We start from the raw sequence: 23,264 nt of genomic DNA on the forward strand, positions 1-23,264 counted from the left end.
AAGCTTATTGTTGCTGCTAAGTCTTGTATAAGACTGATTTTAATATTTTTTGTCAAAGGTGTTTTTATTGACATTTTAGTGAGAAAGCGTAAAAACAAGCATTTACAATGCAATGGTCTCGGCATTATTAAAGGTAGAGCTATTGGCATTGCTCATGATTTTTTTTATCATAAATAAGTGGCATTGTCATTTACAATGTCAATAGTTTAATCGTTAAATAAATGGCATTGTCATTTACAATGCCAATAGCTTAATCGCTCGCAAATGCATGACCTATTGCATTTACACCCACACAGAGCCACACGCACAAAGCCACCCACAGACACATAAAGAGCCACCCACACAGAGTCATTCACATAGAGCCACCTACACAGCCACCCTCACACAGACAGAGCCATCCACACATAGAGCCACCTACAAAAAAACTATCCACACAGAGCCACACACACACATCCACACAGACCGAGCCACACAGACAGAGCCACACAGACAGCGCCACACACAGACAGCGCCACACACAGACCGCGCCACACACAGACAGAGCCCCACACAGACAGAGCCCCACACAGACAGAGCCCCACACAGACAGAGCCCCACACAGACGCACAAATGCAAATTACATCCATGCTGGAAGCCCTCGAAGCACAGCATGTCCGGCCCTTTTGTCTGAGAATTTCCTATGAAACCCCATGATGGTAAGGTGTTACTTACTGTTCTTATATTCTTAGGCGCTAGGCTGTAGGGACTGTCTGCTCGGGCCTAGATCTCACCCAGGGAGTGGACACTTCCCAAGAGTTGGGGCTTGTCAAAGGTCATGGGAGGGAGAGCTGCCTCCAGCAGGGGGCCCGGGGTCCCAAGAGCCTTCCTTCCTTCTGGCCCTCAAGGGAATGCTTGTATACGTGTATTACAGATTGCATCTCGATGTGTATGCTGGCTTGCTGATGTCAGATAAGAGTAATGCAATGAAACCAACAATGTTCTCTCTAAAATAATTAGTCATCTGCAACTACCTCAGCGGGCACTGATAATCCGGGGCCCATCCAAGGGATGAGCAGCGCCTAGCAGTATGTGTATATTAGTTTACTCCCTCTGGTATGTGTGTTAGTGGGTATTGGTTATTGGAACACCAGTTGTCATTATTGGCTGCCCATAGAGAGCCTTCGCATTTGAGCTACGGCCGGATCTCAACAGGGCACTCGGTTACTTGAGGGACAGTTGTTGATCTGGGCTGAGCAACCAACCAACCTGTGATCTGAACATTCCGGTTGTATAGATCAGCTGCCGACAGGCTTTTGGGGTCCTAGACCTGAATGGATCGGGTACAGCTGCATTACAAAATGCACATGGCATTCACCCACCTGCATAGGATCCGCTCACGGTGCCATGGGTCACTGTAGAGGAGGCACTGTTTGTGAAAGTGTATATCGAAAACACGGTATTAAAAAAGATGAGAGCAGTCTAAATAACATTGTAAAAAATGGGAATCTGGGGTCTCCCAACCAGACATAATGTCATGTTGAATAATGTAGTGCCTCCGAGACAGTGAGTCGCGATATAGCGACATATCACCACATAAAAGGAGATCAAACCTGAGTGTTGAACTGAACTGCACATACTGAAATGTAAACCCTAGGAAGATTGCTGGAGCAATCCAAGAACACTACCCAATATTCACAATGCGTCTGCTTGAACTGCACAGAACCGTACCCAGCTGAGACACTGCTTTAACATGGACTGTTCTCATTCTTCACGGGGAAGGCATGATCAGGCGGTGGTGACATCTTGCCGGCGAGATTCGTGCATGCGTGTGTGCATTTCCTCTCTAATTGACTTTAGAAGAGGAACGGTTGACGCAAACTGAATTCCCAAGTTTGTGTGTGTTTTTAAAGTTTACAAATATGATTTGACGCGGCACCGATGCTATTCCATACACAAAAAACGTAGAAAGAGCGTTGCTTTATATGGTTATGATTCAGAAAAGGGGGTGGTGATGGACAGAGTATCTGAATTAACCGCATCGCTGCAGGGGTTATTTTCGCGCAACGCGGCTTTTTTCTAAAAGCCGCGTTAGATGACGAGCTCAGCTAGTCATCCGCACACGCCCCCCGTGGCTGATGACGAGCTGAGCTCGTCATCAGCATCGAAGGGGTTAAGCAGAACACTAGTATCCAGTCAACAGATCAGGGCTTGATCCATCACCGTTTTTTAGCTCACTGCACCATCCCAGCTCAGAACCTGGCTACACGCAAATTAGTCTGTCCCTGGCACAGTGCATCATGGGAACAGGGCAGGCCAAACTACCAAGCCAATTCTAATACTGGGAAGGAAACAAGCTTCTGGGGACCGGTTTCTGGCATTACAGCCGTCTTCGGCCCGGCTTGCTTGAATCCTGATTGTGCAGTGAGCAAGGGACTCACATCTGAGCATACCCTTCCACGCTTGTGGTGGACAAAACGATTCAGAAAAGGACAGCAACAGCGCGTCTGAATGCGGACTCAGGCTGAACGCTTCTGCTGCTGGCCCGAAACTAGCAGGAATGCGAACTGTAGGGACACGCATCGCGTGCAAGGTGGTTCATGCTATGGACTGGTGAAAGCCGTTCGGGTTAAAGGGGGACGTTGTGCTAATGTCACGCGGGGTGTTTTTGCATATATTGCACAGCTTATTTGCATGGGCTTTCCTGGAAGCTGTCGGTTGAGGCAGCGGTTGCTGTTGTGTGCCAGGGGCAGTGATCAGCAGTCGTGTTGGTATCCCACAACTCCGAGCCTGGCTGCTGTTTCACTGCCTCTGGATAACATGTTAATACAAAACACTGCCCAGAAACAAGCATGGTTAACACCAAAAGTGGATGCCCACGTACCTAGAAAACCACCACAACACAGACCTCTCCAGTTTAGTTTGCAGAGGCCTGTTCAATTAAGTTGCATAGGCAAATTAACCCGTTCCTGGCAAATCGGACGGGACAAACAGGACACGACACGACACAGTGAAACACAGAAAGCAAACACAAAAAAAGAGAGAATGTAAGCAAAAACAAGCATTGTGCACTATGTTTCCTAATTCCCAATGTATCCCGCATATGCCTTTAGGCTGTGAAAGCAGGTATTGTTTACATGATTCACTTTCATAGGACCTGCGATCAAATGTGGCTCCTAAGCTGCAACGTGACTAAAGTGGGTAACATGACACCCGTTGCCACTGCCTGCAGCCCACGCACAGACCCCGGCAGGGAAGCCGCACACTTGGGCTGGGACAGAGGCAAGGGGCGTGCGGGAAGCTCCAGCCGGGACAGAGCTGGCAAAGAGAGTGCGGCGCGAGTGGTCCACAGGTTCCAGACTGGAGTCCACCGGAGTGAGAAGAGCGTTCTCCGAGGCGGCTCCCCGTTCTCCTCAGTGAACTCCTCCTGCGCGCCGCAGCCCTCGGGGCCAAGAGCACTGTCGGAACCGGGTGGGACACGGACAGCGGGAGGGGGCGGGAAGGTAGATACCAGCTGCGACGCTGAGATCCTGTGCGGGCGGGACACAGACAGCGGGAGGGGGCGGGAAAAAAGACGGCGGGAACCGGGCGGGACACGGACAGCGGGAGGGGGCGGGAAAAAAGACGGCGGGAACGAGGAAAGCGAGCTTGAGCAGCCTACCTCAACCTTACCAGCAGCAAAATGGCAGCATCAAGCTTCTGGATTTTTTCGGATTGGGGGCGTGTTCGGTGTTCTCAGAATGGGCGTGGCCTGAAAGTGGAAAGAAGAACACCAAACACACCTCCAAATCCGAAAAGGACGGAGCCTATTCGGAGGGACAGCTCTCTCCTCCAATGGCTGGTCTCCGTTTAGGAAGCCAGCCAATGGGAGAGAGGCAAAAACAGAGGCGGGACAAATAGTCCATACTAAGCAACATTAAATCTCGGTACTTCCGGTTCTGCCTTCGGCAGACAGGATATTACCTCAACCTAAAAAGAAACATGCGACAATCCCGCATATCATCCCACGCAGGGGGTAGCAAGAGCAGCTGCCCAAAGGCAGCATGATGGGCTGGAGAAAGGTCCTTGTGATCAAGCCTCCTATAGATAGCGTGGTTTCCTAGGGAGTGCCGACCAACCAACATGTGAGCCACCATGCGGCATGCATTGGAAGTAGAGGCTAGCTAAGAGTCCCGGTTGTGCAAGCTCATAACATTGCAAACTAACGTCTATGCCTCCTGGAAAGTTGACCACAATCAGCTTTCAGTAGTACTAACAGACCCTTCTGCGGGCACGTGACTTGGCATGCATTAATATAAGTGAGCAGTATGACGAACATAGAATACGAACACCCCCCCCCCCCCCCCCCACACCCCCCTCCTCCTCCCCAGTGGTGGTAGCAACATGCAAAGGACAGGGTACCGGACGTGCAGCAGCAGAGAGTTAGAGTTGAACGTGGAGAGCTCTAACGCTAGGAGGACACACCGCGGATGGTAGGCCCTTGGAGAGGAAAGCGACCAACGGACCCCAGCAAAACTCAAAGTTCTTAAAATCATCCAGAAAAATGTCTGCCATCCTCTCCATACTGCCAAAGGGAGGTGGCCGGAGCCTCTTTCTTCTTCCACGCGGCGGCCAGAGTAATTTTGGCCGCTCCAATGCTGAGCCACATGATCCTCTTCTCCGCCCTGGTCTGGTGTTCGAGACAAGGATCACGGAGACCCAACAGAGTGGAAGCCATCGAGGTAGGTATGGGGTATCCCAGCATTTCTTTAATTTGGGCGAGAATTTCCTCCCAGAATGGCTGGATAATGGGGCAGTCCCACCAGATGTGCTGGAAGTCCCCTAAGAGCCCACACCCCTCCAACATCTATCGGAAGTGTCCGAGAAAATCGATTTCAGCTTGGCGGGGTGTAGGTACCAGTCCATCATGGCTTTCATATCTGCCTCCCTAAGCTCCACTGAGTGTTTAAACTTGGCAATGTCTGACCACAAGTGTGTCCACTCTGCTTCTGAAATGTCCTGTTGAAGGACCCCCTCCCACATAGTCCTAAACCGAGGCCTAGGGGAATCTGCAGTGGTAAGTAAGAACCCATAGATGAAAGTGATGACCCCTTTCATGGAGGAAGTCTTGGTCAAGAAGGCTTTGAACCTCGTGAGGGGCCGAGTGGCCGCCTCCCTCACCTGGGGGGGTAGAGCGCCCAGTGTAGTAATTGAGCGTGGTGGTATCGCTCATTTTCCAGAACCCCGTAATCCCTCTTACAGCTTTCAAAGGTGAGTGGGTCAAAGTTGTGAAATAGGTGTGTGAGCGCTAAGCAACCGCCCTCCTTCCAAGCCCCAAAGGGGCCCTCGCTTAACGCTGGGGGGAAGGCGGGGTTAAAATGTATGGGCGTGAAGGGGGAGGGGAAGGTGGTCCACCTATCATCTCTGGAGACTGAATCCCAAACCTTCAGGGTGGTGCTATTGAGGGTACTGACATAGGCATTCTTGGGTCTATCACACTTGGGCCTCCACACCAAGTCCCAGATCGTTCTCCCTGCAACGCTCCTATCCATGTGCAGCCAGTGTTTTTCTGATTCTTGTTGTGACCACTCAACTAGTATACGGAGTTGTGCAGCTTTATAGTACAAGTGAATATCAGGCAGCCCCACGCCTTCCTCTTTTCTCCGTCTGCGTAGGATGGCGAAGGAGAAGCGCGCCCGACCTCCCTGCCAGATAAAACGCAGCATCATAGACTTCACTCGCCTGAAGAATTCCCCGTCGAGGTCTATAGGAAGGACCTGGAATAGGTTCAGGAGCTTGGGGAGAAGGGTCATTTTGATCGCGTGAATCCTCCCTAGCCAGAAAAGGAACATGGGTTTCCATCGGGCCAGGTCGGACTGGATCTTAGCCAGGAGCGGAGGGAAGTTAGCAGAGTACAGTTTCCCCAGCGTGGGGGTCAAGTGGACCCCCAGGTATTGAATAGAGGAATCAGTCCACGGAAGAGGGGTTAGCGACTTGAGATGGGGGACTTCAGACTGGGGAATTGTGATGTTAAGGACGTAAGATTTGTCGTAATTAATTTTGAACCCCGCCACTGCTTCAAAGCGCTCCAGTGTGGCCTGCACATAAGGAAGAGTGGGCCGGATCAGAGAGGGAGAGGAGGACATCGTCCGCAAAGAGAGTAATCTTATGGGACTCCCCAGTGAAGGGCAGTCCTCGAATGTCGGGGTTGGCTCTCACCGCTACTGCCAGCGATTCAATGCGAAGGGCAAAAAGCAGCGGCGACAGAGGACACCCCTGCCTTGTGCCCCGAGAATGCTCAAAGAAGGGAGACAGGTGACCATTCCCCGCCACTCTGGAACGGGGGGAGAGGTAATTCGCCCGAATCATTGTTAAAAATTTGGATGAGAAGCCGAAGGCGGCCAGCGTACGGAACATGAATCCCCAGTCCACCCTGTCAAACGCCTTCTCGGCGTCCAAACCCACCAGAACTGCTGGGATTTTAAACTTATTGGCTTTTTCAATCAGGTGTATCACCCGTCGTGTGTTATCATGGGTCTGGCGCCCTTTGATGAACCCTCACTGGTCCGGATCTATGAGTGCCGGCATCAGGTCATTGAGCAGCTGGGCGACGATAGAGGAGTAAAGCTTCGCCTCCTAATTTAAGAGGGCAATCGCCCTATAGGAGGCGCATTTACTAGGGTCCTTACCGGGTTTGGGAATGATCGATATTTGTGCCTCTGCCATTGTGCGAGAGGTCTCGCCCTTTTCTGCCATGCCGTTAAACAGCTGGACTAGGTATGGGCAGAGTTCAGAGGTGAAGGTTTTATAGAAAATGGCCGTGTACCCATCTGCTCCAGGGGCCTTGTGGGGCTTTAGAGCTTTAATGGCAGCCAGCACGTCTTCCCTGGGGAAGGGGGCAGAGAGCGCCTCGTTCCATTCCGTTGAAACCTGGGGCAGCGCTAATCCCTATAGGTATTCGGTTTAAGCATTAGCGTCAAGGTTATCCCCTGTATAAAGAGTCTTGTAAAAGGCCCCAAATAGCTCAGCCTTCGCTCCGTCCTGATGTGTCACTCCCCCCTGTGCGTCATGAATTCCCCCAACGTACTCCCGCTACCTCTTGTCCCGAAGTTGCCTGGCAAGGTGTCTCCCCACTTTGTTGCCCTGGGAGTAGGAGAGGCGCCGTAGTTTTAGCAGGGTGTATTCGGCCCTATTTTTATAGCGGGCCCGGAGTATACCTCTGACGGCCGTTAGCTGCCGCAGTCCCAATCTGGAGGGTTTCTCCTTATGCGCCTTCTCTAACGTGGATAGTTCCTCCCCCACAATCCTGCCCCACAATGCCAAGTATTGGCACACGTCTGTTGGACTAGCTGGACATCACACAATGTGGTGTCCCCACGGTGTTTTCATCTCTTTCCCGACCGCGCTGCCGATTAAGAGCAGCGTTCAGTGCCATGCAATGCCCACGAAAACATGCCTTAAAGGCATCCCATGTGGTGAAGACCGTGGTGTCCCCTGGGTCATTGAGTGCAAAAAACTCAGTTATAAGTCCTCGCAACTTGGTACAGGAGGGTTTGTCCCAGACCAGAGAAGCTGGGAAATACCACCTAGGACTGTCCTTACCCCTCACGCCCCACTGGAGACCCACTGCGAGCAGGCTATGATCAGAAACAGATAGCGGGAAGATCTTGGCCTCCCTGAGATCCCCCCGAAGGGACTGGCTCAGGAAGAAGTGGTCAATTCTGGAATAGGAGCGGTGAACGTGGGAGAAGAAGGTGAAGTCTCTAGATTGGGGGTATAGGAAGCGCCAAGCATCAAAAAGGCCCAAGTCAGAAATTTGTTGTTGCATGTCGGGGGAGAACGTGCCCATGTCTGACCTCTGTGAGTGCGTGCTATCTAGGTCCTTCTGCCACTCCAAATTCAAGTCCCCCATGACGATCGGCGGCACCTCAGCAAAATCCACGACGTTCCTCAGCAGGTTATGTAAAAATACATTTTGCCCAGTGTTAGGTGCATACAGTACAAGGAAGGTGCAGAGTCTACCCCGCAAGAGGCCCTTAACCATGATCCAGCGTCCCTCCCTGTCACTCTGTACACCCAGAGGTTGGAATTGTAGGGTTGAGCGGAACATGAGGGCCACCCCCCTCTGCTTCGTGGCGGCGGAGGATCTGTATATTAGTGGGAACAATTTGTGCTTAAGGCGTGAGTCCTCCGATTTGGCCAGGTGGGTCTCCTGTAGGCCCATTATATCTAATTGATTATCAATTACATATTTCCAGATCTTTTGGCACTTCTGGGGAGAATTCAGTCCTTTAACATTCCACGTCCCTAAGGTTAGAGGCATCCTGGGGAGTTCCTTCGATACAGCCCCTCAAAAGCCGCCTGCCCCAGCCCTCCATTTTGAGTGGTCGAGTGAACGACTCCCCCACCCTCAATCCCCCCGCCTGGACCCGAGCGTAGCATGCCACCACCCGCTTTTGCCAAGACCAACCCGCTTCGCGGGACCCCCCCGCCCTGTACTCTCTCTCTCCCCCTCTCCACCCACCACGCTCGTGGGCGCCCTGGAGGCAGATCTTCGAGCAAACTCCTGCTACCACCACAACCCCCCCTAACCCACCCCCCCAACACCCCCAAAGGAATAACACAGTACTCAGAACAAAAGAAGAGAAGTCTTAAGGACAGGGGGACATGGCACCAGTTGATTTTCTTCCAGTTTGTGTCGTCGATCACCCTCACAAGCATGGAGAGAAAGCACAATTGTTACTTCGTAGTGGTAGCCCCCTCCGGTGCCTGCAGATGGCCCTCTCGGTTTCATGAGGCCGCCTCACCGTGGTCTGTTGTTGCATCAGTGACCTGGGCCACAGAGGCGACCGCTGCACCCCGCTCCTGCATCCTTGCTGACAGGTCAGGCCTCCCCACCGACACGGGCTTGCCACTCTCCGCCACTCTGCAGAGCGCTGTAGTCACCTGCCAGTTGAGCTGCTGTCCCTGGACGCCGAATCCTGGCGCTCCAAGCCCAGAAGATCCAATGCCACCTCCAGAGAATGCACCTGTACCAGCTTGTTCTGCCATCGGAAGATGAGACGGAATGGGTGCCCCCAAGAGTAGGGCACTTTTTGCTCCTGTAGGTATGTAGTAACAGGCTTGAATTCCCTCCGTTTTTGCAGAGTAAAGGCCGCTAAGTCCTGGTACAGCAAGGGGCGATGATCCCGGAATTGGAGGGGGGCTAAGTTGCGTGCTTTCCTAAGGATCCGTTCCTTCAGCTGGAAGTCATGCACACACACCAGAATGTCGGGGGGAGGCGTGCTTGGGGACCCCGCGGCAATCCTACGCGGTACACTCGGTCCATTCGTGTGGTCTAAATGTCCTCCTCCTCCAGAATGTGCTTGAATAGCGCCTCCACGTACTCCCGCAAGTCCGCCCCCTCTCTTTTCCAAGGCACTGAGCGTATTCGGATATTGTTGCGACGCGACCTAGTCTCCAAGTCCTCGGTATGGGCTTGCAGATCAAGGTTTTGCTCCGTCAGGCGAATTACATCTTGTTGAAGTCGGTGAATGTCCTCCGCTGTTCCCACGTCGTGCTCTTCTAGCGTAGCGACCCGTTCCCCCACTCCATCCACATCTCGCCTCACTTCACGCAGGTCCGAGGCCAGTTGGGAGCGCAGCTCCGATATGTCCTCTTTAATGGCCGCGAAAAGTTCAATCATGAAGGCCTTGGTCGCGGGTTCTTCGTTCTCACCCCTTCTCGGGGATTTTTCGGGGATTGACGAGGTGGACTGCGCCGCTCCCTTCGGCATCCCATCCTTCCCCGGTTTATCTTTTTTCAGTCTGGTGGACGCCATTTCTGCCGGCACTCACCCCAGTGCTAGGTCTTGAGGGAGGTCACCACGTCCGGCCAACGCCCCCTCTCTCCAGAAGCGACCCTGCCCCGACCGCAGACAATGCGGACAGCCCGTTGTGCTTCCCTGCTCCCCTCCGCTCCTTACTTGAGGGGCCTCGAAGCTGTTCCTGAGGGGTGTCGCCACAACTCATCAGGTGTGCTCCGTGTTCCCAACCCTGGCTGTGCGCTCCAGAGTCCAGGCCCAGCTTCACTGGGCGACCGTTCCACCACTTCTGCGCTCCCTGTAGCCTTTCTTCCACCGGCCCCAAGCGGTAGGCACTCGGAAGGAGCAGTGCTAGGGCGAAACCCCTTGTAGATCAAACAAGTCAGCTGCAAACAGGGCCCCACCGGCCGCTCCCGCCCCGGGTTGCCACTCCGCTTGAAGGGCCCACCAAAGTGCAGGGGTAAGTTGAGAGTAGCTCACCTCAAGCACGTGTCACTCCTCTCCATACGACCGCGGTGGCGGCCCAGTCCGGAGCCAGTCGGGTACCTCCTCACGTGTGCTGCTACTACCCTGGCCAAGCAAGACCCTCAGGGGACCGTCGATCCTCCGCTCAGGCCCTCCAGTCCGAAAACTCTTGGGGCTAGGCCGGCACCCCCGCCCTCATCCAGCCAGCGGGCGGCGGTATAACAGTCCCGGGTTCCAACGGGCCTTCACCCTGCAATATGGTTACCTGTATGGGGGGGGAAGGCCTCCCCTCCCGCGCTAGCCTTTCCACCAGACCTCAGGCCTAGGGCACTTCCGGGCCACTGTCTCCGGGGGGCCGCGTAGATAGGCCAGCCGCTCCACCCTCTGCTAACCCGGGGCGCCGCTCCTCACCTTCACTCCATTTCGAGCTGCCAGAGGCATCCGACGACCGCGGATCGAATTCAAGCGCCTCCGGCAGGCCCCCCGGGCTCCACGCTCCCGCCGGAGTCCTCCACTGCAGCTGCGCCCTCTCCGAGCAGTAGGGATCCCCCTCGCACCAGCGCACTCTCGGCGGGCCCAGCCGCCGCGTCACCTGCACCTTGGAGGCTCAGCAGACCCCTCCTCCGTGCTGGCGCTGCTCGCCGCTCGTTGTCTCGCCGCCCTGGGACGCCTAGCTTGAGTCCTCCGTGCTCCTGCAACTGCCGCCGGGCAGGTTACACCTCTCTGGGATCAGGTGCCCACCTCACGCTGCCGATCACGGGGTTCCCTTGGGCACGCCACTCGCTAGGCCTCACCTCGCAGCTCCACCGTCCGCGGGCTCAGAACTTCGAAATCCGGGCACCGGACACTGCCCGACAACATCCGAAGTCCAGGCACCACTTTATTTTGCTTGGATGGATACCGAGTCGGGCGATATCCAAGGCTATGCAATTTGCGGCACCGGAGGGGACTAAAGACACGTCCTACTCCACCGCCATCTTGGCCACACCCCCTGATTTTAATATTTTAATGTTTCTGGTTTAGATTTGCTGCTATCCAGTTCATCTGCACTGCCACTTTAGTTCTGATCAAACTATTGTTTTTGACTGCACTGTGATTGCAAACTTTTAAATGAGTTTGGATTTTAATGTTTGTTATTCTGTGTACCTTTTATGACCTGTCTTCGGAAGGTCGAATAAAGAAAGTAAAGTGTAGTAAAAGTTCTTCTGAGATAAGCCTATCCAAACCAGCATTCCACAACACCTCTGTTATATATTTTTCCTAAGAGATCATAGTTTCTCAATGTAGTAGTCAGAAAACTTTCTGCTGTATGTTATGATTCTTCTATTAACATACCGGCTTAACCTCTTTTATGTACTTCATTTGGTTAAATGTGAACCTGGTCTTGATTTTACTGGCAAAATGTCTACTTGTGTCAATTTGCTTGAAAACTTTGTTTTAATACAGTTTGATAGTTTACTTCTTTCAGGTTTATTCTAACTTTCTTAATTTCTTTCCACAATATATTTTGCTTGGGGATATTTTCCAGATTGGAAACATTTTTCACTTGTATGTCCTCTCCAGTTTTTATTTTTTTCTGGTAGATGTTATGTAGTTATTGCCTCATTTTATTACCCACCACACTTCATCCTTTACTTTTTTGTTTATGCCCTCTTTTGTAACCTGCTTTTAGAAGCCTTTTTTTACGTGTCCGGTACGTCTTGGGGAAGGCTTATGTGATGTATTAATGCAAAGAAAATGCTAACTGAATGTCGTAACTGAATGCAGCAAGAAGTGCTATTTCTTTTTAACCTGTTTGCATTTTGAAAATCGGATTTCTTTTGTTTAAGTACTCAGAATATATTTTTGCAAAGTTCAGGTAGATATAGATAGAGCAGATACATGAAGTTAGTATTTTGTAGTGTAATAAGAGTACGTGGAGGCATGTTTCAGTACTAATGCTCTTTATAGCTATAAAGTGAGTGCACTTTTATACTTACAAACTCTATTAAAGTAAAAAAAATATGTCCCAAAGTTGTGTTTGAATCCTATGAATGCAGAAAAAAGTAAACTAATGTTTAACATAAAAGGGCATGTATAGTTATGTATTTTCTTTTTATACAACAGATGCCCACCACTTGCTTGGCCCCTTACAACACTTGCATGCAACCATACCATTCTGTGGATGTAAGGTTGCCCACAGAGGAGTGGACTAAATATTACTACATAAAAGAAAGATATTTTCTTTGACAAATTACTGAATTTTCCTCAAGATTTATGGCAGGCCCTACTCCAAGGAGGATTCTAAGCTGATAAGACTAACCTAACATAATTATATATTTTAGCTAAGACTAATGGCCATTTTTTTCTTCTTTACAGTTATGAGCCAGAGTTGTTTCCTGGGTTAATCTACAGGATGATCAAACCAAGGATTGTCCTTCTTATTTTTGTTTCTGGAAAGGTTGTATTAACTGGTAAGTTTTCTACAAATACAATGTTTGTAGTGCTTTTATTTGAGACGTTTCTGCATTTATGTTCCATTCAATGTTTTACTTGCATACATTTTTAAAAACATTTTTTACTTATCAACTTTCGTTATTACATTCCACGAATGCAATATTAGTCAAACCTTTTTCCTTACATAAAATCATAGAGCGATATATATATAGAAGAAAAAAAACACAAAGCTGCCCTTGAGGGGTGCTAATGATGGTGTCAGATGTTCAAGACAGTCATAACCTTACCAGTACACTTCATTTGCCTTTATGTTTATAATACACTGTTACATTGAAAGAATTGTCACACCCAAATAACCCCCCCCCCCCCCCGCAAAATGACACCCCAAGAATGAAACGTGAGTGAGAATGCAGAATCATATCCTATGTGTGTGAGCAGGTAGGTTGGGAGTGTTACATTTGAGATTCCTCAACTTCAAAAGGAGAGTCCTGTATCTCTCAAAAGGATCAATATTAAGAGGTGTAATTCTCTCGTACGAGTAGGACAATCTGTAAGTGAAAGACCTTTGTAAAGAGCAATGGCGTCATTCATATTAGACATTTTTAGAATTATCTGTGAAGACATCAGTTATACATTCAACTGTAAGAGCTTGCCACAGTCTTGCAAGCCAGCAAGGGTGCAGTGGTTTTCCTCCATACTTCTGCAATAGCCATATTAGCGGCTCCGAGACATAGCCACAAAATAAAATGATCTGCGGATGTCCGATGTCTCATTTCGTAAACCTAATACGGTAAAGGTAAGTATGGTTGGGAAGAGGATAGCACAATATGATTTTAATTATAATTGCTCACATTTCCGCCCAGAAAGGTTTAATAGTCTGACAATCTCACTTTATATGCCGAAAGTGTGAAGGGTGAGGTTAGGGAAAGTAACACTTCATCTGCAGAAAGTGAAATCTTGTGTTCTAGTGAGCTAAAGGAGATACGCCTAATAGTTGAATTGCCTCTAATTTTAGCGAATAAGGGTTCTTTCTATACTGAGAGCAAATAGAAGTGGAGATAATGGGCAAACTAGTCCTCGTCCTAGTTTGAAAAGGCTCAATCCCACATTATTCACCAGCTCTTGTGAAACCGGATGTATGTAATTTACTCTTATCATATCGATAAATCGGTCGCTAAACCTAAACCTGTGAAGAGCATGGAAGAGGAAGGACCAATCCACCCTATGGAAGACTTTCTCCTCATCTGTTGCTACCAAGACAGTTGGAAATTGTTTCTTAGTAACCTTTTTGACCAGGTGGGTCACCCTTCGTAGATTATCCTGTGTTTGCCTCCCGTGAATAAAACTGCATTGATCCGGATGGATCAGGTCTGGTAATGTTTTTTCTAGTCTCATAGCTAGGATTTTCGTATAGAGCTTAACATCGAGGTTAGGCAGGGCTAAGGGTCCATATGATGCACAATGAGGGCCCTTCCCCGTTTGGGAATGAACGAGATCAATGCTTTGCTCATTGTATGGGGTAACCATACGATTGGATGCCATGTAATTAAATAATTATTTAAGATGAAGGATGCGATCCAAACTAAATGTTTTATAAAACTGGGTTGTGAACCCATCCAGCACTGGGATTTGTGTAATTTAAGTGAATGAATCGCTGTTTGTACCGTTTCCTCATTAATTGGGTTACTCAACATTTTGTTTTGCTCTGCAGTGACCTGTGGTAGTATTACATTTTGTAAATCTAATTATATCACTTCCCCTGGAGATTCAGACCTATAAAGAGTTGTGTAAAAGTCACTTAACACTTATGCTTGATCTACCTCGGTCTGAACTTTCTTTCCTGGTTCAACACTGATATGAGGGATATAATCTTTCTCACATTGTCTCCTCGACTGCTGTTCCCTTTGTCATATGACTTGTCCTTAAGACGCAAGAGTGTATATTCTGCTCTGTAAGTGTAGACTGCGTTTAGTTATGGAATTTGTGGTAAGTAAGCGTACACTGAAAGTGATTGAAGTGGCAGAGGTATATTCAAGAAGAGATGCAGCTTCTTGGGAAGAATCACCATTTTCCTAATGCCTACTCGACCAGCCACAGAGAGGGGAAGGGAGATGAAGCAAGATAGCAGCTCTGTGATTTGATCAATGGAGGTACCATAATTGCCTCTTATAAGCACATCTTTATTCCTGTGCACCCATATCCCCAAGTATTTAAGAGAGTTGTCACATTGTAAGGGAAACTGACGCTAATCTTGTGCTAGTCGTGAGGGGCAGAATCGTGCTTCAATTATTATTAACCCATGAAAATGAATCCAAATATAAGATTTTGCATGATAGCATTAAGACTCAAGTGTGGTTCCCGAATATAAAGGCTCATGTTAACAGTGTACAAGGAGATCAAAATGGGCTTACTCGTACAACATGAGGGTACTGAGCATAGTGTTGCCCTAGTTTTGCTGCCAGTGGCTCCATAGCTAGTGCAAAGAGGATAGGTAAGAGGGGGAAACCTTGCGTCATGCCCCCTCATGCCAAAGAATCGGAGTAGGCATTGTGAATGCTCATCCTGGCCGTGGGACATCCCTATAGCAATTGTATCTTACTGTATAATATTACACAGTGTTATATAGCATTTGATTTTCTATCTAATTTTTCCAGAGCGTCCAGAGATAAATATTGTTATTTTAAACATATGTTTTTCTTTACATGTCATATTTCAACTGATTTGAATTTTGTCCAAAAATGTTGGGCCAGTAAAAATTCAAAGCATTCAGAAACATGTTGCAATACATGGGTAATAGGGGAGCACCTAAAAATCATTATTACAGTTTTACTACACACCAATTTTTTTTTTAATATTGATGGAATTTTGGAATCTCAATTTCCATTTCTTTACAAATATGTACATATTATATCTTGTTACAAAGTCTTGGTGTGTAGGTCTAGAACACTTTTCATCTAATATATCAAATTCAGAGTACAGCATTGTCTAATGCAGGGACTCGCTCTCAAAAGTGGTTTCCGGTGAAATGTTCTGAAATTTTAGGCTGTATTATAGATAACCCGAACTCTCTTCCAAATTTCAACAACAAAATCAGGAAGATCTACAAAAACTTCGAAAATCACCGGAACCCTCAGGACACCCAGGACATCATCTGCAAACAGCACACCGACCAACTGGAGAACACTCACAGAGGAAGACACCACCTCAATCATGAAGACCATCATCTATGGGGGCTCCCCACCTACCCATGTCCACACCATATCTACAACCTAGCCGGAGCCATAATCAGCAGATTCATCCCACTACATCATCAACTTCTCCAACAAGCCCACAACCTTCCCAGAGGAGTGGACACATGCTGCAGTCACAGCTCTTGTTAAAAAATAATTGATTGACCCCCAACGAACTAAGCAACTTCTGACCCATCTCCCTAGTCCCTTACCTAGCAAAGGTGATCGAGAAAGCAATCAACCAGTAACTCTCAACCAACTGCCACTCAACAGTCTTCTCAACCACTCCCAAACTGGCTTTCGTAGCTATCACAGTACAAAGACAGCACTTATCACTGACCTAGTTAATATACTCACCCTTCTAGAGCGAGGAGAAACTGCTCCCATCCCACTGCTGGACCTTACTGCAGCATCAGACGGTGCACACACCAGCCTCATCGAGCGAACCATCTGCCTGAAACTCAACGCAGATAAGACAGAAGGGCTGCCCTTCAGGAACAAGAAGTCCTCCTGGTGGCCATCAGAGCCCGGTCCAACTCAATTGTCCCTCAAACACGCATGTAACCTGGGGATCATATTAGATGACAAACTCAACATAGCTGCGTAGGTAAACACAGTTAGCTCCTCATGCGTCCACAGGCTACGCATCCTCAAAACAAATCTTCATATGTATTTCCATGAGCACCAGACGCACATCACTCAAGCCCTAATCACCAGCAGACTTGACTATGGCAACTCACTTGTTAGCGCCTAGGATTGGTCAGGGCAATTGGACAAACTTTCAACATGCATACTTAAACGCGACCACAATCCTGCAGTATTCATTTTTCAGACCAGTGAATCTTTGCCATTGTGTTTGAATGGAGCTGTAAACAAATACATTTCAGTGTAAACGGCATGTCGGCCCTTGATATTCAGTCATTGATGAGAGGGTTGAAATCGTTCTAAAACCTTTATTTCTCTCCAAGAGATCAGTAATTGTTTTTGGGTTTTTAATCAGATTAGTTAAATTGCAGAAATACCAAGAAAAGATTTGTTAGATATAGCATATAAATAACAGGGTGTGCCATAAAGGAAATAATCTCTTTATTAATCTAAGAGAGCTTAACCTAATAGGAACCCACAAAGAGTTTGTTTTGGAAAAGAAAGACTCTGGAGCATAGTCAAGAGAATCTACTCCTTACAAAGAGCAGTTCTGGAAACTCATCCGAGTTCCTTTAACAATCGCAGTAGCTACCATTAAATCAACTCAAGGGAAAGTCAATCACAGCTGTAGCTAAGAATTTTACAAGGAGAAATTCTCCCTGCAAAAGTGGCCTGGGCAAGGAAAAGTCGCCATTAGCAGTAGCTTACAGCAATCCAGAGAAGTAGAGGAAAGGGTATCAAGAAGGGAAGTCTAAAATGCAAACTCTCTAGCTAGGACCACGTATATATAAAAACACTTAATTCATGCTGCAAATTCAGCAGGTTAAGTCATCCTTGCCTAATCAGACTATATTGTACGATGGTATGTTGCTGTCTATCGCCTCTCCTTCTGATTCCCATGGTAAACACTCACGCCGGTGAATAGCTATCTGAAAAATTACTAAATGATGCTTGTTCGATACATGGGCAAAGGTTCTCAGGAGAACAATCGTACCCACGCATTTAGCTGTTTTCAGTGTCCCATTGTGTGTACAAAAGGCTTGTCTAATGCAATAAAATCTTGCTATCAACAATGTCCTGGTTAAATCATGTAAATCAATATCTTCAATATACTAGTTAGACTAATTCTATTAATTATAAAGGCAACAGAAAAGCACATTGTCTAAGTAAGATGAACTCATGTGGTGTGATGAAGCAAAGAATACATTTTATAAATCGGCACATTCTACAGGAATGAATAATTCTACCGCCAAATGCTAGATCAGGTCAATCATTTCTAAAAAGACATTTATTTAAAAATGAAGAGTCAGAAGAAATTTGAGGCCTAGTCATAGAAGCTCATTGAAAAGGGAAGCTTTATGCATTTAATACTGCACATTTTGATATACACGCTTAAGCAAAGATATTTTCCTAATTTAAAAAAAAATGTATTTACACAACAGAGTTAAACAAATTTTCCTAATATTAAGGCACATTTCTAGCATGGTTATTAAGGTATTTTTGGTCAAAAAGTTTAAGCTTTAACACACACTATGCCGGAACCCCCAAGCACCTCCTCCACCGTCTTCGGACCATCCAGAACTCTGCTGCCAGACTAGTCCTAGACCTCCCTCTGCTCACCCACATCATGCTTCACCTCTGACCTCCACTGGCTGCTGTAGCAAGAATGCTGCCAATTTCAACTTGCATACCTCAACTTGCCCCCTCCATTTTCACACCTATTCTTTCTTCCTTTTTTTTCACTTGCCCCCCCCCCCCCTTCTGATGTGTAATTGAAGATCATCCAGAATAAACTGATTGTGCCCAGAAGAAAGGCACGATGTTCATAACTTCAATGAAGATGGATACGATTCAAAACCAGGACTAGAATTGAATGACCTTGTTGATAAACAATTGGTTAGATTTACATAACTCATTGGGTTTTTTCTAAGTAACAGCAAAACACCTGCCTAACATCAAGTAACTGTTACGAACGTTCACCTGGAGTACTTCGATTTTTAAATAAAACTGGAAGAGTAATGGTTTGGTTGATATGAAATTCCGAAACCACCTTTGAAAGGAAGTATGATGTGTCCTCATGAATACCCCACTAGAATGGAAAATGATAGGTGACCTCAACTGCACTAACCCTATGGGCTGAAGTGAGAGCAATTTTAAAAACATGTATTTTTGACACATGCTGCAATGAAGCCTTATGAATAGGATCAAATGGAGGACCAATACGTTTTGACAGAAGCACATTAAGTTCCTGAGGAGCAATAGGTGGGAAATCTTTCTTCAGCCCTTCTAGAAAGTCTATAATTATGGGAGTCTTGAAGGATGTCTAATGAGGGCCTTTCCTGTAAGCTGTAATAGCCACAAGATGATCCTCAATAAGTAGAATTGTAGCTTGTCTTGAGCCACATGGTGCAGGTAGGGCAAAATCACTTCTTCCTGACAAGAGATGGGATTGTGACTTTCTGATAGCACCGCAAACAGAATAGTTTCCACCTGAAGTAACAAGAGGTTATTGTGGATGTTTCTTATTGCCTCTTTTAAAATGTCTGTACATGATTGAGGCTAATTGAGATAGTTGATGTCTAATTTAAGTAACAATGCTGTAAAATGTAAGGATGTTGTGTTTGGGTGGCACGGCTGACCCTCCAATCTGTTCAGGTTGATCTGTTTACTTGGCAGTATCCTGTGTGATTTTCCTGACTTTTGTAAAAAAATTCTGGGTACTGCCACTGCCTGGGCCACACTGGTGCAATCAGAATCATTGTTGCATGGGAATTCCGAAATGTTAATGTTACTGTAGGTATCCATGGAATTGGTGGAAAGGCATACAGTAATATCCTTGACCAGTTTTTCAAAATGACTTTGCCCAGAGCACCTGGTTTGCAGCACCTGGATTCACAGGAATCTTTTATTTAGCTTAAAAGCAAAGATGCCTGCAATTGGACAACCCAATTCTGCAAAGACCCATAGAACTGCATTGTTTAAAATCCCCTTGTAGTTTTCTTCGTAGATATTGCTGAAGAAGTATAGGTGGTACTTCGGTGCTCTAGGTAGGTGTATTGCCTTTAACATCAGACCCTCTTGTTAAGTCTCAACCTGATCTGTTGCGCTAGTTGGATAAGGGTCTCATAATATATTTTTATTGTAAATAACTATTGCTTTAACAATAGAATGCCTCCACACATAGGCATTCCAATGATTGTGATTTGTTACGGTGTTCCATTAACTGGCAGTTGATTTCTGACTGATGGAGGGAGCACAAAGATTGAGAGTCTGTGTCTCCTTGCATAAATGTTAAGATAACTACTACTTCGGGATGCAGCTTTAGTACAAGATGTTAGCGATGACTTGCCAGCCCAGCAAGTTTTAACAGGACTCTCTATGCGTGAATGCAGAGAACATGAGTAAATACATTGATTGACAACAGGTAAGGAGAGATCCTTAGACAGCAACCGGTGGGGCAGCAGCATTTATTTCTGAGTCATAATGCTTTAATTAATGCTCCATTATTGCATTGACTTAATAAACTATAAGCGTGTTAATCAAAAAGCCAATTGCGAGTTTACGGGCCTGTAACAAACATTTAATTCGCTTCCAGGGGAACCTCATCAATGGTCATAAGCACTGAATATTCCCACCCATGTGCAGGACCCCAGAAATAATAAAAAATATATTTGAAAACATATATATACAGATAAAAATTTCTTCTCCCAATGCAGCCCCTATTTAGGAGGCTAAACAATGTAATAATAAATAACTTCTTTTGTAATTACATATTATATAAATAGACCACAGAAGGGCAAGTATCACTTGAACTCTTTTTAATGAGTAGACTCAGGAAAACTGCAAAAGAGCAAGCATTGTTGGCCTACAGGCTGCATTGGAAACCAACAGCATAGAAAATTAAAGCATTTGTAACACACAAACTGTCACCGTGCCTTTAAGGCAGCCATGACTCCTCGCTTCCCATCATGCCTCAGGGGTGACACAACAGTTCTTTCCGGCTCCTTCAGTCAGGACCCTGGAATTCACAACTTTTACTTTTTGACTTTTTTTGTCAAATAATTCTACTCTTATTGTGGTTTTCTACCTTTCACTCGACATCTTTTAGGCTTTAGAGTGAGGTACGACCATTTTTCTGACAAAGTGATTTATTTTGACCCTTGCCCCTCCTGTGGCAAGGAGGAGGCCAGGTCTGATACACATTCTGTGTTTTCTCTGCCTCCCTGACTCTCATTCCCCAGAGACCTGTCAACATTGCAAGAAGCTGTCCAGGAGAACCCTTAAGGAGAGAGAACGAATCCGTCTCTAGGGGCTCTCTGAAAGAGGTAGGTCTCCTGTGGCACCGATGAAAAAGAGAGCAAGAGTGACGTCGAGAAGCAAGATTTCGATCTGTTCTCAATCAGCGTCGGGATAGGCATCTAATTAACCGGCCGCGAAGAAACAGATGTCGAAGTCTTCGGTGGTGCAGGCGCACCAATTGAGTCCAAGACCCAAGATGACAGTTTCAACGTCGAGGCACCAGGTAACGGACCCTCCGTTGATGTTGACCTGGCGATGATCAACGTCCAGGTGCATGTCTCCATCAACGTTGGGTGAATGTTCGACGTCGAGGCATGATATTCCATTGGCGCCCTCTCGCAGGCGGTCGACGTCGAGGCATAAGTCTCTGTAGACGTCTTCTCGTAGACAATCGACGTTGAGGCATAAGACTCAGTTGGCGGCTTCGCGTAGAGGATCAGTGTCAAAGCAAAAGTCCCTGTTGTCGACGTCAGAGGAGATCGACGCCGAGGCACAAGACTCTATCGGCGTGGTCTCAGAGGAGGTCCCCGCTGCCATCTTCCAGTAGGCGATCTGAAGACTCCACATCAACTTCCAAAAATTGACCCCTAATATATGTTACCGTGTAGCCACCTATGTCCTTAAATGTATTGGACACAGGAAATCAATTATTGTATGATCTCCGTTGGTAAAGATACCTATTGACCAACTGTGAGCTATCGCCAAACCTTTGCATTTCTCTTATACACGAACTTTGGCATTATTATGTTTTTAGATTCCATATCGATTGTTCCCTTGGCTTTGTATCCCTCTGGACCTATACCTTTTAAAATTTTTGTATATAATTGTTGCCAAATACGTAAGAGATTCTATAGACATTGCACTTTAGTTATCCTTGCATATTTTTGCACATACTATCGCACTTTATGCCCAGTTCAGGCCTTTCGTTTGTCGCTGCTAAAATAAGTAAGAGACGTTATAGACATTGCACTTTAGTTATCCTTGCATATTTTGCACACACTATTGCACTTTATGCCCAGTCTAGGCCTCTCTCCGACTGATACTACCTCATTCGGCAAATTTTGCACTAGTCTTAAAAATTGCTGCTAATACAACGTTCTTTTTTTTTGTATACTTTGCACATACTATGTCACTTTAGGCCTAGCATAGGTCTCATATTTTGTACCATCTATTTGTATGCTGTATCAAAAGCTAAAACGACTGCTATACATAAGTGATTATTTTTAACATGGTATGTTTCTGCATTAATTGCTAAATTGCTGCTAAATGCTATGTCCAATCTTTGCTTATTTTGCACACATTACCGCACTTTATGTCCTGTATAGGCTTCTTGTCTAGTACTGTCCCAATTGACATGCCCTGCACCAAACGTCTATATTGACGCTATACTTAGTGATTACTTTCTTTTTTAGGCTTTATCTTGATTGGCTGTACTAATGTATTAATGTAATTTGTTTTAGCATGTTTCATCATTCTTTAATCCTTTCAAAAGTGACTTCAATTGTATCTATGAATGTTGCTATATGGTTGTACCTGTACAAACCGAATAAAGCATTTTGAAACTGAACTGACTCAGCAGCTCACGCAAATAATTCACTATCTGGGTGCAACAATAGACTCCTCAATTGGAAAGGAAAAGTGTTTCCTTCGGAGGAGAGATTGTCACCTATCACACTGAAAGGCAAGAAGATTCTATACAGCAACTTGCCTTCGGTCCGTCAGGTTGCCTCGCCCCTAGGGTCGATGGCATCCCGCATTTTTCTTGTCCCCAATGCCAGGCTGAGAATGCATCCTTTACAGCAAAAGCTGGAGGACAAGTCAGATCAATAGACGGCTCGGTGGGATTACAGGATAGAATCTGCTTTTAGGGATTCCATTCCATCAGACGCCGCCCTCTCAATTATTAATCACGGATGCCACCCTCCAGGGTTGGGAAGTCACATGGCATCCATCCAGACTGAAGGCCGATGGTCAACAAAAGAAGTTGTACCACCTCAACATGACGGAACTGAGAGCTGTACATCTAGCTCTCAAGGCTTTCCTCCCTTTGATTCAGACCAACTCCAGTCTAGCGCAGACGGACAATACGACCACCATGTACTATCTGAACATGCAGGGAGGAACTCTATCGAGGACCCTATCTCTGGAAGCCCAAGCTCTCTGACATTGGCTCCTTGCAAGGAATCTATCGATAACCGCAGTACACCTACTGTGAGAGCAGAATTCGCAAGCGTTTGCTCTGTTGTCACTTCGCGGACCAGAAGGATTGGGTTCTAAACGACAATGTCGTTGAATGCATTTTCCAAGAATGTGGTCGTCCAAGCATCAACCTGTTCGTGGACGACACAAACAAAAAATGCCGAGACTTCGCATCAAGATACTACCGACTAGCCGCGAAACCCTGAAGAACAAAATTGGAGCGGTGGGGTCGG

The 23,264-nt window shown here is 46.8% G+C and overlaps 1 protein-coding gene across 1 annotated transcript in view; it reads left to right on the forward strand.

Annotated features, from left to right (window-relative positions):
• The window catches only part of TBP (TATA-box binding protein), a 285,823-nt gene that overhangs the window by 216,380 nt on the left and 46,179 nt on the right, over positions 1 to 23,264 (forward strand). Inside the window, exon 7 of the mRNA XM_086927138.1 lies at positions 12,581 to 12,675. Within this exon, the coding sequence (XP_086783264.1) occupies positions 12,581 to 12,675 (95 nt within the window). The remainder of the gene's footprint in view (positions 1 to 12,580; positions 12,676 to 23,264) is intronic.

The sequence above is a fragment of the Lissotriton vulgaris genome, chromosome 6 (genome assembly GCF_964263255.1).
Source record: "Lissotriton vulgaris chromosome 6, aLisVul1.2, whole genome shotgun sequence".
Taxonomy (NCBI): Eukaryota; Metazoa; Chordata; class Amphibia; order Caudata; family Salamandridae; genus Lissotriton; species Lissotriton vulgaris.